This window comes from Staurois parvus, unplaced genomic scaffold, assembly GCF_062004578.1.
Source record: "Staurois parvus isolate SC_StPar_1 unplaced genomic scaffold, SC_StPar_1.0 ptg000203l, whole genome shotgun sequence".
Classification (NCBI taxonomy): Eukaryota; Metazoa; Chordata; class Amphibia; order Anura; family Ranidae; genus Staurois; species Staurois parvus.
The window spans coordinates 1,645,457-1,663,241 of NW_028317999.1; the positions used below are offsets into that span (position 1 = coordinate 1,645,457).

The 17,785-nt window shown below is 41.2% G+C and overlaps 1 protein-coding gene across 1 annotated transcript in view; it reads right to left on the reverse strand.

Annotated features, from left to right (window-relative positions):
* ASXL3 (ASXL transcriptional regulator 3) overlaps positions 1 to 17,785 on the reverse strand; it is a 105,336-nt gene that overhangs the window by 16,337 nt on the left and 71,214 nt on the right. The window contains exons 8-9 of the mRNA XM_089678351.1: positions 14,627 to 14,732; positions 2,081 to 4,016 (exon numbers count right to left, since the gene is read on the reverse strand). Of these exons, the coding sequence (XP_089534477.1) occupies positions 2,081 to 4,016; positions 14,627 to 14,732 (2,042 nt within the window). The remainder of the gene's footprint in view (positions 1 to 2,080; positions 4,017 to 14,626; positions 14,733 to 17,785) is intronic.

A 17,785-nucleotide genomic window follows, 5' to 3' on the forward strand; every position in this document is an offset into this window, starting at 1 on the left:
CTGCACACACCTGGCACCTATATAGACTGAAAAAGAATAGCTATGCAACACAATGGCACCCCCTAGATCTCATAGCTCCCAGGAGCAGTGGGTAAACTTCTGATTGTGAAAAAAGCCTCCCCCCACAGCCATAAGGCATGAAGCCAGCACAAGGGACCCACCACAATAAAGTGCAACTAACATTGTATGCAGAAGAGCTGCAAATGGTTCAATCTTTGCCGATCCTGGTCAGGCTACTCCACAGGGTCTTCAGGGACTAGGCTCTGCCACAGCAGACAGCAACCCTGAACCCGCATTGCAGCCGGCCAGCTCACTCACTGGCCGGCCAGCTCACTGCAACTGCCTGCCAAGGTGAGCAACACACACAGGATCCAATGCCAGTAACAGCTTAAAGGCCTTTGCCATTTTTCCTCCACTGTCTGTTACCAGGCCCTCTAAGAATATGAAGATCCATAGGAACCAATCCAAATAACTGCTGCTGCTATATAGCACCAAGGGTCAGCAGAAAAAAGCAGTAGTAAATCATATTTCTCTGTAGAAGACTCTCTCAGCAGGGAGAGAGATGTTCCTTAACCTACGGACACTAGCAAAAAAACTGAAGCACTGCAGGGAGTGGAAGGGGTTATGCAGGGCTGAGTCAAGCTGTGCTATTTGCTACTCACCTGAAGGTGGAGCATAATTATACAGTCTATGAATTAACTCTTATTTACTCTACTTGTCACTCCAAGCACTGAGACACTGCACTCTCTAGGAAGCAGGGAAAATTGTAACAGAGGTGACAGTGAATCAGGGCAGTAAGGAACCACAGGGAATGAACAATACACACTTTTTGGTGCCGGCTATCAAATAAACATGTCACTTTGCTGAACATTATTCAGTTGTTTTAGGATCAGCCAGTAGGCTGATCAAAAAAAAAAAATTAACAGATTGCCCCAACCACACATTAGCTGTGCTATTGTATTTTGACAGCTGGACTCTGTGTATTCTGATGGCAAGAAAGTCTCCTTGCTGTCAGAACACAAAGACACAGTGGGGAGGATTCCCGCATGGACACTGAACTTGTGGATAGGGGAATTAGAACAGTTTTTTTTTCATTTAGCCTGCTGAAGAAAAAAAATGACCCATCAATGACAAGCTTAAGTCATCTCTCCACTTCCACCTTGTTCACTGGACAGATAAAACATACAGGTATTTTAAATGTTTGCAACGCATTCTACTTATATAATCATCAACATCTCTTGTCATACAAGTAAGGCATGACAGGTTTTCTTTATGTCTATAAGACCCCAGATCTCTCCTCTACCCTGAAAAGCATGAAATAAAAACAAAAAAACAAAAACATTGATCTCTGCTTTCCAGAAAAAAAAATGGCGGTGTTTACTCGCCAGAACCAGAAATGACGTTATGACATCACTTCCGGCCTCCCAGGACCATAGAGATGACCAGGGACCATCTGGTCTATGGCCAGCTCTATAATAACCCAGCGGCACCACTGAATAAGACATTGTGCTTCCCGATCGCACAGGAGAGCCTGGAGAGGTGATGATAGGGTGGCTACTTAGCTGCTAGGATGGTTTTACATGACAGGAAAATGATGACTGAAGAAAAGAAAAAAAAAAGATACTGGGATGATGCCTGTAGCTGCAGGTATCATCCCCATATCTCCACTTCTAGTCCAAAATGTCATAGGATGTCTGACGGGCAGGAAGTGGTTAAAAAAATTACTTTAGAATCACTTTAACAGAGATATGTTTCTAAACAAAAGCAAGAAAACAAAATCCTGTAGTTCCAGTGAGGACCAGAGAGATGTTGGTTGCAAATGATTCTGTTACTAGGATCACAGATTAATTTATCTGTTGCAAGGAATTCTATTTTATCGGGAAATAAAACTGTTTAAGCACAGAAACCAGTCAGGCTCCAGTTGTAATTTCTCTAGTGAAAGTTTAAATATTAAAAAAAGAAAAAAAAAAGTACTTGACTAGTTTTTAATTTTTCCTTGAATGTTTCTGATGACCCTGAAACCCTTATATTCCTGAGCCTTCTTATATTCTGAAAGGAAATTTACAATCAGGCAGTTTACCTTGAGAGGTGGAACTCGGGGCTCTTCCCTGGGTGGGTGCTCCCTGTCAGCTTGATTAGAATTTGAGGATGATCTATTTGGGTGGTCATCATCTATTCTTGGTCGTTTCTCTTTGTAGTTACCAAAAGTATGCAACTCTGCCGTTTTTCTTTTGGAAATTTCAGGCTCACGACTAATTGTTTCAGACTGTTTACTATGTTCATATGACTTGCAATGAGAACTGTCTGCTCGGCTTTGAGAGCCAGCTTGCTGCTTATGAGATTTACTTCTAGAAGATTCATAATATCCAGATACGTCTGCTGAGGTACTATAAGGCTTATCATGAGACTTTGAGAGAACAGACTCATTGTTCCTAGAATGGATTCCATCAAATCCTTCTTGGGAGGGAGATAAGTATTTTTTATCAAGGATCCTATAATGACTTGAATTGTTTTTAATTGTTATGGTATCAGGTGGAGACAGTTTTGTGGCAGATGAGACACTTTGTTTCTCCTGGTCTGTCTCAATCTTATAATGTTTTTGAGTCAAAGTGTCTTCTGACAGAGAAGTATCAGAATTTGGAGTTTCTGAATTATATTTTAAGTTTTCAGAGCTTTCATGCTCTGTACCAATTGTGTCTGTTTGTGATGCCTCAGAGTAAGCATCAGTTTCATCTTTTGAGGGCGATCGAGATTCATCGGATGAGGTTGGGGAACTTGCTTGCTGAGGCAAAAGGTGCTCATTTGGAGGGGGACTATATACAGAAGATGCATCTGAAGTTGCAGGTAAATTTGTTGTATGTCCAGTTTCAGAAGCAAGTGCTATTGAAGATAAAGAAGATGTTTCTGATATTAAAGGTACATCTGACATGGGAGAGGCTTCAGACGTTAATGGCAAGTTAGATGCTGGAGATGGTTCAGGTGTTAGTGGGTGATTAGAAGGAGGAGATGCTTCTGATAACACTGGAGAGGTGGAAATTGGTGAGACATCTGAAGCTACTGAGGTTGGGGGACTTTCTGCCATTGTTTTTTGTTGACTTTCTGATTCGGCATTTTCAAAACTTGACACCTCAGACAGAAAAGCAGCTTCAACAGATGCAGGAGTATAAGGTTCCTCTGAAGCAGACTGTGTGTCACCCCCAGGAGAAGCAAGACTAACACATCCTCCTTCTGGACTTTGTGAGGAAAAGGATGTCTCAGAAACACATGCAGCTTCAGAAAACTGTTCCTGTTCCTCTGGCTCACTGATCAACTCCATTTCAACAGCAGCAATCTCTTCAATGCATGCAGAATCAGCAGTAGCACTGCAATCACCATTATCCTCTGATATATGTAAATCTTCAACTGGTGTTGCATCCTGTTCAGTTGGCTCCCCAGATGAACTATGAGAGGACACAGAAGGAGTTGGTGATCTGCAATCAGTTATATCACTTGCTACTTCCAGGGGGTTTCCTTGCTCCCTGTCACATTTAATTACCTCCTCAGGTTTAGATTCTGAATGAGGCACTAATTCATCCTCCATTACAACACAAGATTCTACATTTTCTGCAGGCTCTTCTTTGTCCCCATTCGTTGAGTCCTGGTTTGTCACCACTTCAGCAAGCTCAGCTTCGTCTTTATGAACATCTTCATGACACTCACAAATGGTTGTTTCCACCTCTTCTGCAATCTCTTCATGAATTAATGACTCTTCAGATATCAGTATGTCCTCTAATTCTCCCTCTCCCATCATATCCTTGGAGGTAACCTGATCCATGTTGCATACAATGTTACACACAGTTTCCTCAACAACTTCAGTTTCCAACACAGCAGGAGTTTCATTACTAGCTGGTGTGCTATTCTCAAATTGGGTAGATGGGCCAGGTAAATTTAAAGATGTTTCTAGAGAACTGCATTCATCTTCACTGCTGTTTTGCTCAGAGGTGAGCTGCAAAGATTCCTCTTTGGACATTCCAGACCTACAAACAAAAGAAAAGGGAGAGGATCTCATACCAATCAAATAAAAATATTATTAAACAAAGTTCAACAGAATGTGCACAGTCATAGAAAGAAAGTAGCTTTTAGGCTCCATCCACATTCCAAAGTCGCATGGGCAAGACGCAGCCCATTGTTTTCAATGGAAACCATTTGGATCTTTGTGAATTAAAGTCACAGCAACTTTGAAAAGCTTCATGCGCTACTTTGGTGCGACAAAGTCAAATGAGTGTAAAGTTAGATCAAAGTCGCATCAAAGTTGCACTCCAAAGTCACACTGGAAATTGTGGAACTTTGGAGTCGCACAAGTGTGAATGGAACCTTAAAAGCGTGCCACCAGAACCTGACAAATGTGACCTAAAACAGGAATTCAGCTTCAAATTCTAAGGGTCAAGCAAATCACCCTTTGGCATAAACAGCACCAAAAATCGCAAAGCAGAAGTCATCTAAATCTATGTGTGGCTTAACTAAAGGGTACGACCCAGTTCATAGAGGTAGTAGCTCCAGCGATAATGCTGTGGTGGTTCCTTCTTAGGTCAAGTTATGTTTATAAAGGCAGTCACTGACTAGTTGAAGCAAGAGTTGGAAACTTCATGGAATTACTGGCAGTTATTCCCTAGGTGTAGTAGTATTAACCACTTGCCCTCCTGAGGATTTACCCCCCTTCCTGACCAGGCCATTTTTTGCATTACGGCACTGCGTTATTTTAACTGACAATTGCGCGGTCATGCAACTCTGCACCCAAATGAAATTTACATCCTTTTTTCCCCACAAATTGAGCTTTCTTTCGGTGGTATTTGATTGCCTGTGTGTTTTTTATATTTTTGCGCTATAACAAAAGAAAAAGACCAACAATTTTGAGAAAAAAAAAACAATATTTTTGACTTTTTGCTATTAAATATGTCCAGTAAAAAATTCAAAAAAATTAAATTTCGTCATAAATTTAAGCCAAAATGTATTCTGCTACATGTCTTTGCTAAAAACAAATCCCAATACGTGTAAATTAATTGGTTTATGTGAAAGTTATAGCGTTTACAAATGGCGGTATAGATACTGGAATTTTTTTTTTATATTAATAATAGCGGCGATCAGTGACTTATAGCGGGACTACAGCGGGCATTCTGACACTGGAGGGAACTGACTTGGTGTCACTGACATCCCCAGTGACACCAATACAGTGATCAGTGCTAAAAAAAAAAAAAAAAAGCACTGACCCTGTACTAATGGCACTGGGCAGAAAGAGGTTAACATGAGGGGCGATCAAAGGGTTAACTGTGTGCTGGGAGTGTTTTACTGGGGGGGGGGGGGGAGTGTGTGTGGGCTTTACTGTAAGCACACTGCTTTGGATGACTGTGCTGTGCACAGCCATCCAGAACAGTGTGCCCGAGCTGACAGGAAGGAGGACTGTTAGTAAACAAAGCAGCCATCCTCACCATTGGAGATCCTCAGTAATCACCGGGCGCCCCCTACCCGGAAATGCAAAATCACACACACACACATACATATATATATATATATATATATATATATATATATATATATATATATATATGATTTTGCGCACCCCTGCCGCCCTGTAGCAGTATAACTGCTATTGTACGGCGGAGATGTGGTTAATGTAATGGTCCTTACCAAAACAATAATCACTCCCTATGTACAGTAGCAATAACTCCCTAGTTAGTTGTTACTACTCCAAAAATTGAAGCAGTGGTCACATCCTGACATGTAGTTGTCAAACCTCTACAATGGACTTATCGTATTTCCTCTTTTTTGGTCTAGTAAATTTTTACATTTAAAGAGGTAGCAAATTGTCAAAACAAATAAAATTATTTCCCCTTCAAAATAATGGCATAATGTGCTAGTATGCATTGCATACTTGCACATTATGAAAGACTCACCTTAGAACGAAACCCTCCAGCAGCGCACTGTCACAGCTGACAGGGCTTTCATCTTCACTCGGTCTTTGTTTCGGATGCATGCAGGAGTCTCGGCTGTGGCTCAAAGCTCTGAAGGAACGAAACAGGCATACCTTTGCTGTTCCTTCAGAGCGCAAATGCAGGTGAAGTCATTGGATGCAGGGACACTGAATATCTCCTAAACAGTGCATGTTTAGGAGATATTCCTTGTACCTACAGGAAAGCTTTACTATAAGCTTACCTGTAGGTACAAGTGTTCAGTGGGAGTTTACTTCCCCTTTAACACATTTGTGATGCCTGTTGTACAAGTGCAAAAAATACCTTTTAATCTTGCCAGAAATTGAGAACTGTCCCATGTTCTCTAGCTCTGTTATCTCTGAGAGACTATTTAGCCCTCCCTGTTCTCATCTTGGACTACAAGTCAATTAGTCCCTTTGCTGTGGTTAAAAAGGTGGCAGTAGTGGAACAGTATATTAGCAAAAAAACGTTGGCTAGAGCTAACACTACTCAGTCTTCAAAATGCTGTGTGCTGTCAAAAAGAAAACAAAAATATAAGAACGGAGTGCAATTTTGGTAGATCAACAGGTATTTTTCTATACCTGCAGGGTAACTATGGGAAATGTGCATGTATTGCAGGAATATACTGCATATATGTTTTTTTTTCACTTTGCCTCAACATACCGGTTATGTATTGGTCAGATGTAGTAATACAATAAGAGCCACTACCCTCCTTCCCATCTCCACTACAAAGGGTCTGAAAGTGGCTGTAGCTTGTTTATCTCATCTTATTTTATTATGTGTCATTCTATTTCATCTCATAAATACTTACTGAACGGATTCAATAACAAAGACTTTTCAAAAGAGTTTTTTGGATATGCACAAAAAGCAGATTAAGCAGTTAATATGCAATTGCTTACAGCAAGATCACTTGACGAGTAAACATGGGAACATTTTGCTGTTCAATTGTATATTTCTTGAATAGAGAATTGAGTGAAGGGTAAGGATGAGTAGGAAAGATTTTTGTAAAATATTTTGTACAACTTTAAAAATGAAAAACTTGCTTAATAAAAACTGACTGAAAAAAAGAGCACTGCAAAAAAACAAAAACAAAAAAAAAACACTCTAGACGCATAATCTACTTCTAGACTCCATCCAGTTTGCAATTGCAGGTCCCCTGGTTTATGAGAGTTGTCAACCAGAGCCATAGCCAACTCATATTCCTATCTTTTGAATTTAGGGGTAGTTGTGCCTACTGTCTGTGTCCAGTGATGGTCAAATACAGTTATCAGTCCTTGGGTCCTTAATGGCCCCTTACCTATCCTCCGCAAAAAAACTGCTCTTACTTCCCTCCTTCCTGCTTCCAATGGTAGAACACAAGAGAAGTACATGTCTGCAGCAAACTCCAGGTCTCCAGTCTGCCCAGTAATGGGTTGAATGTACAGTATGTTAACTTCATTAATGTAATGGAAATAGATTACAGTAAGAAATAGGGAAAAAGAAGAGAATAGGAGCAGGGCAAAGCTAGAGCCAGTAACTGAACAGTGGAACACTGAAAACAGTAAATGGGATGACATAAACTGACCGAGTGCCCTGCTCATGTTTTTTTTTTTTTAATTTACAAGGCATACAGTATTAGTCATAACTTATTTTACACACTTTGACAATTTAAATTCATATGATACACCATCAACTGCTGCACAGGATTTTTTAGAAATGTTTAGAAACAAGAGATTAGGCCACTCCTTTATAAAAACACAACTTCAAAGCTAGCAATAAAACAATAATTCATGATTAATAAACAATATTACAAAATCATAATTAGGGCATACAATTAAATTGTATGGCCAGGCAAAAATGTATAGCTATCATATTTTGTACATCTCTGCAATACATGCACATTTGCCCATGTTTTTTATCTTTAAACATAATGCAATTACAGAAAAATAACTGTTGAGGCACCAGAAATATGTGTGTTTTAACCTTCCTCTTTAACGTGACAACACAGCTCTGAATCCTTAACCATGGGTTGTCAGCACTGCCTACTTCATTTCAGATGCATTACAAAGAACACAGACCTCTCTTCATTTCATTCTCCCTTCCTATCTCTATAAACTCTCTTGTGCACAGACAGAGAGCATAGGAAGCTATTAGCTCACAAAATGTCTGGCAAAATCAATTGGTATTTCTTGCATTTATCTAAAAAATATAAAAAATACTTTAAATGGTATATTTATCAGATCAAAGGAGAGGAAATATGAGAAGTTAATTGTTAGGGTTTACATATACTTTAATTTTACCACTACTATTTGCTCAAAATATAAGGAAAATGAACTTTGAAACCACAAGCTTACAGGAACAATCTGCTAGATCCTGAATTATGGCAGCTTTTAATAATAAAAGTTTTTCTGATTGATGGTCAATCAAAGCTTGATGAATTAAGCTATTTACAGTATATAATACCTTATAATAATGCAAGGTACAAAGGCATCATAAGCAAAACATTTTCACTCTTGCAATGTTTATGAAAAAGACACTTTAAAAATGAACATGCACTTTGCCCATGAATGGTAAATTCACAGGCTGTTGCGTTGCAGTTATCATAAGGCAACTTTACTTACCTTCCCTGTGCACGTCTGCCCTGAGATTTTAGTTTTAACTTTCTAAAGGCACATGCTAAAATCAGCTCAAAAATTCCCTGGACGCATTTCTCCTGGCCAGAATAATAATTTATTTTGGCTAATGAAATGAAAAAAAAAAAAAAACCCAAGACACCCAAGTACTAACTAATGTTTAACTGCGTTTTGCCATGTTTGAGTGATTTCTGATAAAACTCTCCTCTTCTGAACATGATTTTTTGCATTCAGGAGAGAAGCATTTTACTGCCTCTAAAAACTCTGCTGCTCCTAAACTCTGGTAAAAGCCTATGTGTGCATATGTATTATTCACCTTTCCAACCACTCCATTTCCGCCACCCCCCTCTGCCAATCCCTCCACTGCCTTCCGATTGCGCAACGGATCAAATTCAAAATCCTAACACTGGCGTACAAAGCTGTCCACCATACTGCCCCGAACTACATCACTGACCTAATATCCAAGTACCGCCCAGCACGCACACTCCGCTCCTCACAAGACCTCCTTCTCTCTAGTTCCCTGGTCTCCTCCTCCCATGCCCGCCTCCAGGACTTCTCCAGGGTGTCACCCATCCTCTGGAACTCCCTGCCCCAACCCATCAGTATATCACCTACTCTCCTCTCCTTTAGGCGCACCCTGAAAACCCACCTCTTCAGGGAAGCCTACCCCACTCCCTGCTAACTTGCCAACCTCCTCCACTCTTCCTACCACCCCATCCCCCACAGCTATCTCCTCCTGTACCACCATCCCCTCCCTCCTAGATTGTAAGCTCGAAAGAGCAGGGCCCTCAATCCCCTCATGTTTTGCATTGTATTGGTATTGTTCTGTCACATGTTCTGTCCCCCTTTGTAATGTACAGCGCTGAGCAAACCATTGGCGCTTTATAAATACTGTATAATAATAATAATAATAATAATGTGTGCATGAACACAGACTTTTAATTAGTTGAGTTCCGGGGCTTTGACAAAAAACACCAAATGCTAAAAAAAGGTGAGTTTAGGAGCAGCAGTGTGCATGACGCCTAACATTTCAAACATGCAGAGGGCTGAGTAAGCTTCCTCCTACCTCATAATAGAACTCAGGCCTGACAATAGGCCAGAGTGTGTAGTTCATGCTCTAGCAAACTACAAACTCTCCATAGAAATTGAGAGTTTACTGCATATGCATGGGCATGGCTTAGAAGATTTTGACTTAGTAGCTTCATGGGTGATATCTCGCTGAATTGGAGACATGTAAGACTTGCATGGAGATTGGGGACAGTACATTATTCAACCTTGTTGATTGCAGTGCATGCATTTTCAAATACAGTACGGTACATTTAAGTGTCTGTTTATGAAAGAGAGAAAAGCCGAGATCCTGATGATCACAGCTGATGTCTCAGGTGTGCCAGTTTATGAAGCGGAGGTGAGGAGCGGAGAATGTTTTCTTCACTTCTCATCACAGGACACACCCTTCTGTCATTCACTTTTACAGAGATGGCCAGTTTATGAAGGTAAACTCTGAGGATCTCACTGGCCATCTCTTTAACCACTTGGCAAAAGCGCTATAGCTGAATAACGGCTATAGCGCGGTTGTCCAGTGTTGGGAGGGCATCATATAACTTCTGAATGCCCCCAGCGGCACGCACCTGGTAATCTCCATGATCGCTGTGTCCTATGGACACAGCTGATCATGTGATGTGGTAAAAGGCCAATCACAGCGGTCTTTTAACACGTGATCAGCTGTGTCCAATGACACAGTGGATCACCCGCAATTGTCAGAAAAAAGATCGGCACTATCAGTGCCCAGCAGTGCTACCCACCAGTGCCATCCACTTGTGCCCAGCAGTGCCACCCACAAGTGCAAAGCAGTGCCACCCACAAGTGCAAAGCAGTGCCATCCACCTGTGCCCAGCAGTGCCCCCCCATCAGTAACATCCATAAGTGCTACCCAGCAGTGCCATCCATCAGTGCTGTCAGTCAGTGCCCAGTAGTGCCGTCAGTCAGTGCCACCCATCAGTGCCCATCATTGCTGCATATCAGTACAACATCATCAACATCATCAGTGCCGTCTATCAGTGCCCATCAGTGCAGCCTCATCAACGCACATCAGTGAAGGAGAAAAATTACTTGTTTGCAAAATTTTATAATAGAAAAGGTTTTTTTCCAAATTTTTTTGCTCTTTTTTTGTTTATAGCGCAAAAAATAAAACACCAGTAGCATTTAAATACCACCAAAAGAAAGCTCTATTTGTGTGAAAAAAATTATAAAAATTTCATATGGGTATAATGTTGCATGACCGCGCAATTGTAATTTCAAAGTGCGACAGTGCTGAAAGCTGAAAATTGGCCTGGGCAGGAAGGGGGTATAAGTGCCCAGTAGGCAAGTGGTTAAAATATCTCTGTCCCAGTGGCACCCCAAATGCTGTTAGCAGACATAAGTGTAATGGTTCCTCCTGCGCTAAATGAACTCAACCTAAACACAGCTGCTAGCACCCAAACCCTTTACCGCAAAAGATTAAATAGCATAAATAGTGTACATATGGCGCAGCGCTAAAAATAAATACACATAATGAAATGATACAATATTAATAAAAAAACTATAAAAATCCCAAAGGGATCCAAAATACACATACAAGGGATCCAAAATATCACATACACCCATGGTATGAGGTGGAATGCCTTACTAATACTGCACAAATGTGAGTGTATCTACTGGCGTTTTTGTCTGATTACTTACATTAAATGGCATGTTCTGAGGCAGAGTTTCTGGAAGTTGGAGATAGTAAGGTCACCTGCCTATCGATCCAGGAAGGGGATTACATATTTGGTACAATTGGAACCCTGTGTGTATGGAGGTCGGCCATTGAGGAGATCTATACCGTAGGATCCTGGTGTGATCCAAAAGCGTGTTGACCTGTAGGGTCACTTATTGAAGGTGAGCGGGCATTTCAGCCATTTTGGGATTTCTTTGGAGTGTACACCACATGGCACCAGTTCCCTGTTGGTAGTGGAGCACTGTTTTTAGTGTGGAGGATTCCAACAGCACCATTATTGGACTTAAATGGACATTTGCTGCTTTGTTATATGTGATCAGTTTTTCACAATAATTGTTTTTTTCACTGCATACAGTGAGGAACAGAAGTATTTGAACACCCTGCGATTTTGCAAGTTCTCCCACTTAGAAATCATGGAGGGGTCTGAAATTCACATTGTAGGTGCATTCCCACTCAGAGACAGAATTTTTAAAAAAAATTCAGGAAATCACATTGTATGATTTTTAAATAATTTATTTGTCTTGCACTGCTGAACATAAGTATTCGAAATACCTGAGAAAATCAGTGTTAATATTTGGTACAGAAGCCTTTGTTTGCAATTACAGAGGTCAAACGTTTCCTGTAGTTCTTGACCAGGTTTGCACACACTGCAACAGGGATTTTGGCCCACTCCTCCACACAGATCTCCTCTAGATCTGTCAGGTTTCAGGGCTGCCGCTGAGCAACACGGAGTTTCAGCTCCCTCCAAAGATGTTCTATTTTAGGTCTGGAGACTGGCTAGGCCACTCCAGAACCTTGATATGCTTCTTACGGAGCCACTCCTTGGTTATCCTGGCTGTGTGCTTCTGGTCGTTGTCATTGGAAGACCCAGCCACGACCCATCTTCAATGCTCTGACTGAGGGAAGGAGGTTGTTGCTCAAAATCTCACAATAAATGGCCCCATTCATCCTCTCCTTAATACAGTGCAGTCGTCCTGTCCCCTTCTCAGAACAGCACCCCCAAAAGCATGATGTTACCACCCCCATGCTTCACAGTAGGGATGGTGTTCTTGGGATGCAACTCATCCTTTTTCCTCCAAACACAACGAGTGAAGTTTAGACCAAAAAGTGCTACTTTGGTCTCATCTGACCACATGACTTTCTCCCATGCCTCCTCTGGATCATCCAGATGGTCACTGGCAAACTTCAGACGGGCCTGGACATGTGATGACTTGAGCAGGGGAACCTTCCGTGCAATGCATGATTTGAAACCATGATGGCGTAGTGTTCTACCGACAGTGACCTTTGAAACCGTGGTCCCAGCTCTCTTCATGTGATTGACCAGCTCCTCCCTTGTAGTTCTGGGCTCATTCCTCACCTTTCTTATCATCAGTGATACCCCACGAGGTGAGATCTTGCATAGAGCCCCAGTCAGAGGGAGACTGACAGTCGTTTTTAGCCTCTTCCATTTTCTAACAATTGCTCCAACAGTTGATCTATTTTCACCAAGCTGCTTGGCAATTGCCCCGTAGCCCTTTCCAGCCTTGTGGAGGTCCACAATTTTGTCTCTGGTGTCTTTTGACAGCTCTCTGGTCTTGCCCATGGTAGTAGTAAGCATCTGACTGACTGTGGGGTGGACAGGTGTCTTTAAAGAGCTCAGACAGGTGCTACTAAGTTAGATTAATGAGTGGAGTAGAGGTGGACTTTTTAAAGGCACAGTAACAGGTCTTTGAGAGCCAGAATTCTTGCTGTTTCTTAGCTGTTCAAATACTTATGTTCAGCAGTGCAAGACAAATAAATTCTTTAAAAATCATACAATGAGATTTCCTGAATTTTTTTTTTAATTCTGTCTCTGAGTGGTAATGCGCCTACAATGTGAATTTAAGACCCCTCCATGATTTCTAAGTGGGAGAACTTGCAAAATCGCAGGGTGTTCAAATACTTCTGTTTCTCACTGTATTTAATATTTGTTTAGTTCACTACACATATTTATTGGTTTTGAATTTTTTTCACTGTGTGTATTGTGTATACACTTTGTATATTGCGATTTGATTTGGTAATTGTCACTTTAAGATTATCCCATTTATGGGATTCACCTTGCTGACACAATTTGATGTGTATCATCCCAATTTGGGATTGGGTTGTTTTTTCACAGTATATAGGGTCTGAATTTGTGACCTATTTGTTATATTCACATAGATGCACTTTATATTTCTTTGCACTTTATTTCGGATCCCTTTGGGATTTTTATCGTTTTTTATTAATATTGTATCATTTCATTATGTGTATTTATTTTTAGCACTGCACCATATGTACACTATTTATGCTGTTAGCAGACATGCATTTTCCCACACATTTTCTCATTTGACAAATACGCTATCAACGCACCAAAATGCGCAAGGAAAAAACTCACACCACTCCATGCCCAAAAAAGGTTCAGTTAGGCTTTTTTGGACCTTTGTAATGCACATTTTGGTGCAGTTTTTAACAAACATTTTGCTGCTTTTTTCAACACACGTTTTTAAAAAAATGTGAGCTGAAATGTTTATGTGCATGTTGGTGCTTTTTTAACATGTATTTTGATTCATTTTTACCTGCGTTTTTGTGTGTGTCCTGTCATGTTTGTGGTGCCATTATTTATTAATGGCACCCAAAAGTGGCTAGCAGATGTGCAGTTTGCCAAAATATGCATAAAAACTGAATCAAAATGCACTTTAAAAAAGTGCCAAAATATGTGCTAAGTGCCAAGATGTGCGTTACAAACCACACCAAAATGCATGTTAAAACAACCTGTGCCAAAATGTGCGTTAAAGCGCCTAAATGTGTGCTTAGAAAAGCGCCAAAATGCGTATGAAAAAAACCCACGGCAAATGCATGTTAAAAAAATACAGCATGTTAAAAAGCGGCAAAATGCATAGAAATAATGCTAAAATGCGCAATAAAAAGGAGCCAAAATACAAATTTAAAGAATGTGCCAAAATATGTGTTAAAAAGTACCAGTGGTCAGTGCTTATTATTTTGATGTAATTGCAAGGTCTTTTTAACTTTGGTTTCACTGTTTAAACTCAGGTGATCTGTAATCACACAATTATCTCAGGAGATCACATGCAGCCCCTCCACCTTCTACACAGATCTCAACTGTTCTCAGAGGAAAAACGTCTCTCTTCTCCTTCTCAGAACAAATGTTCTCCGCTTCATAAACGGGGGGGACAGAGGAGAAAATTTTTCTCTGAGAACTGCAGAGAAACCAAATGAGATAAATTATCTCTGCTTAATAAATGTACATTAAAAATGTAATTAAAGGACTTCCTTACTTTTCTCCATAAAACTTTTCAAAAAATTTTTCTTTCCAAACTTCTGTCTTCTTTTCCTTTTCAATTTCTTGTCTGATTCGCATTTGCATTTCTGGAGTGAATTCTCCTAAAAAAACAAAAAGAAAAAAAAAAACCCAGAGTAGTTTGGCAGATTTTCAATTTTATGTTGAAAAGTAGTTGTTACTAACAAGTATAATAAATGGTTTTATATTTGTACTGGTGACACATGTCCATCTTTAAATATGAATAACCGAATAATAAAAAAATGGGGGTGTTGGGGAGTGTACGGAGGCAGACCAGAGGGTTCTCACAAAAAATAAATAAGTCCACTTTGCACAGCGGAGGGGAGGCAACATCTGTCACGTGTTTAAAGTTGAAATCCAGTAATACATTTGTGAACAGTTTTCCATGACTCCCTGACTGCATATCATGAATAATGTATAAGTGAACCCTAATCTTGTAAAACAATGCATTCAGTTTAAAACAGAAATGCAGGGCAAAACCTTTGTGTATACACACACACACATATACAAATATACAGTATATGTATATACAGTATTATCACGGTTAGTTACTGGTAATGGTCTTTTCGGGAGTCTTCCAGGATGGCTACATAAGAATTACTGTCTCCGCCCTCTACAGGAAACACAATAATGTGCTATGTTAAAAACCCCTCCCTCCCCCTCAGTAATTAGGCAAGAAAACTATCACCAGTGTACATGAGGGAAATAACCCATCACCCTCACAATTGTGAAAAAATAGAAGTAGGATGGGAAAAGGATGCCATCCTGGAAGACTCCTGGAAAGACCGTTACCAGTAAGTAACCGTGGTTTTCCCAAAATGTCTTCCAGGACGGCTGCATGAGAGTATAAACAAGCAATACTCCTACCTTAGAAAGGGACCACTGCCTGCAGAACCTTCCAAAAGCCAGATACTATCTGGAAAGAAGCTCCACACGGTAGTGTTTTGCAAACAAGTGGTTATTGGACCAAACAGCTTCTCTGGAGATATCTTCCCATGAGGCACCTGCCCTCTCCACCCAGGAAGCTGCCAAGGCTTCTGTGAAATGTGTCCACACACTAGAAGGTGGCTGATGGCCCAAGCTCTTGTATGCACGCAGAATAGCTTTGCAAATCCATCTGGCAATAGAACTTTTGAAAGCACAAAGACTCTTTCTGGGTTCACTGAACAGTACTAAACGGTGACTAGACCTTCTGGGGTGGAGAACCGGCCCCTGAAGAAGTAGGTCTGAGTGATCTGGAAGTATCCAAGGAGGGGAAACTGATAGGGATATTAGAACTGAGAACCAACTCCTTTTCAGCCAATACGTAGCTATGGAGGATGACTTGGCATTTCTCCAATTCAATCTTTCGTATTACTTGCAGATTGCTAAGGGAGGAAACTGAAGTCCCAAACCTGAGTCAAAGCATCTGCCCCCAGAGCTTGAGACTCCCTCTCCAGGGAAACAAAATTTCTGAACCTTGCTTTTCCTGCCAGAGGCGAACAAGTCCACCTCCGGAAGGCCCCACAAATCCATAAAATAAGCAAAAACTTCTGGATTCAACTCCCACTCTCCCTGCTGGATCGGATTTCGACTGAGATAGTCGGCTAGCACATTGTCTGAACCCGAGATGGACGGCTCTCAGGGAATTCAGACAAGACTCTGCCAAACATAAAATCTCCTAAGCCAGGGACAACAGGGTCTGCGACTTTATTCCCCCCTGTCTGTTAAAGAAAAAACCAACACATCCTGATTGCAAACTGAGTCTTCAAAGGATATTAGGGTGTGTCCTAAAGCCAGCAAATCCCTGAAATTGGAGGAGGCCCCCACAAGGTCTAGACCCCAAATCCGCTGAGCATGGGACTGACCAGAGTGGGCCCCCACCCCCAGGAACTTGCATCTGTGGTAATCTTTACAGGCTTGTATTGAAACCAGGGCCAACCCCTTAACAGATTTTGACGATTGTACCACCAATCTAGATCCAGAGTATCGTTCTGCGGAAGACTCACCACTGTGTCCAGGGAAGTGTGACTGCGTTTCCATGAAGCTAGCAAAAATGTTTGCAGCTTTCCTGAGTGCAGTTGGCCCCAGGTAACCCCTGGAATGGCAGCTGTCATTAAGCCAAGAACCTGCATAATCCTCCTTAAAAGACAATTGCTGTTGTGTCTGGAGATTCTGAACTGCAAATATCAACCTCTGAACCTTTGGTTCTGTCAAAGAAGTCTGTCCACTAGGTAACCTAAGAACTCCACCGTTCGGGACGGTTCCAGACTGGACTTCCTTAGATTTTCTGAAAGAACTAGATCCAAGTCTGACTTCAGTTTTTCTCTCGTGGGGGCAAAAATCAAAAGGTCGTCTAAGCAGGGGACCACTGCAAAACATTGCATTCGCAAGATAGCCATAACCTCTGCTAACACTTTTGTGAACACCCTTGGAGCTGCCGCCAGACCGAAAGGAAGTGCCTGGAATTGCCAATGCTGCAGTCGCTCTCCTGAATGGATTTCAAATCTCAAATATTTCTGGTAACTTTGATGAATAGGAACATGGAGATGGGCATCTTGTAGATAAACACCTCCCTAGTATAGCAGATTCCTGATAGTGTAGATACTCTCCCCATTCGAAAACGTTTGTACACAAGATGTCGATTTAATCTTTTCAGATTGATGATCATCCTGAAACCGCTTGAATTCTTTTTTATACCAGAAACACATGAGAATAGAATCCCTGAAAATGATTCTCCACTGGCACCGGAATAACCACGTCCTGAGAGGCCAGATACCACACAACCTCCAGAATGGCTTGAGCCCTTATCTTGTCCCTTGGCAACTTTGTTGCCAAAATATGCTGCAGGGGGGAGAGACCAACCTTCTAGTCTTTACCCCTTTCACAATCTGCAAAACAAAAGGTGATGCTAACTTTTGTTCCCAAATATTGTGAAAGTGGGACAACCTTCCCCATACCCCGTGCCTAGCGTCACTTATCAGCTTTGGGTGTGGGGTCCCTAGAGATAAACAAGGTTCCCCCTTTTCCCTTGGTCTTATCAAAAGCTTTCTTCCAGCTGAGGTTTCTTGGAGTCAAATCGACTTTTCTCCTGCTTGCTCTAAAAGGATCCCTCACCTCAGAAATTCTTTTACTGGAAATTTACTACCCTTTTCCG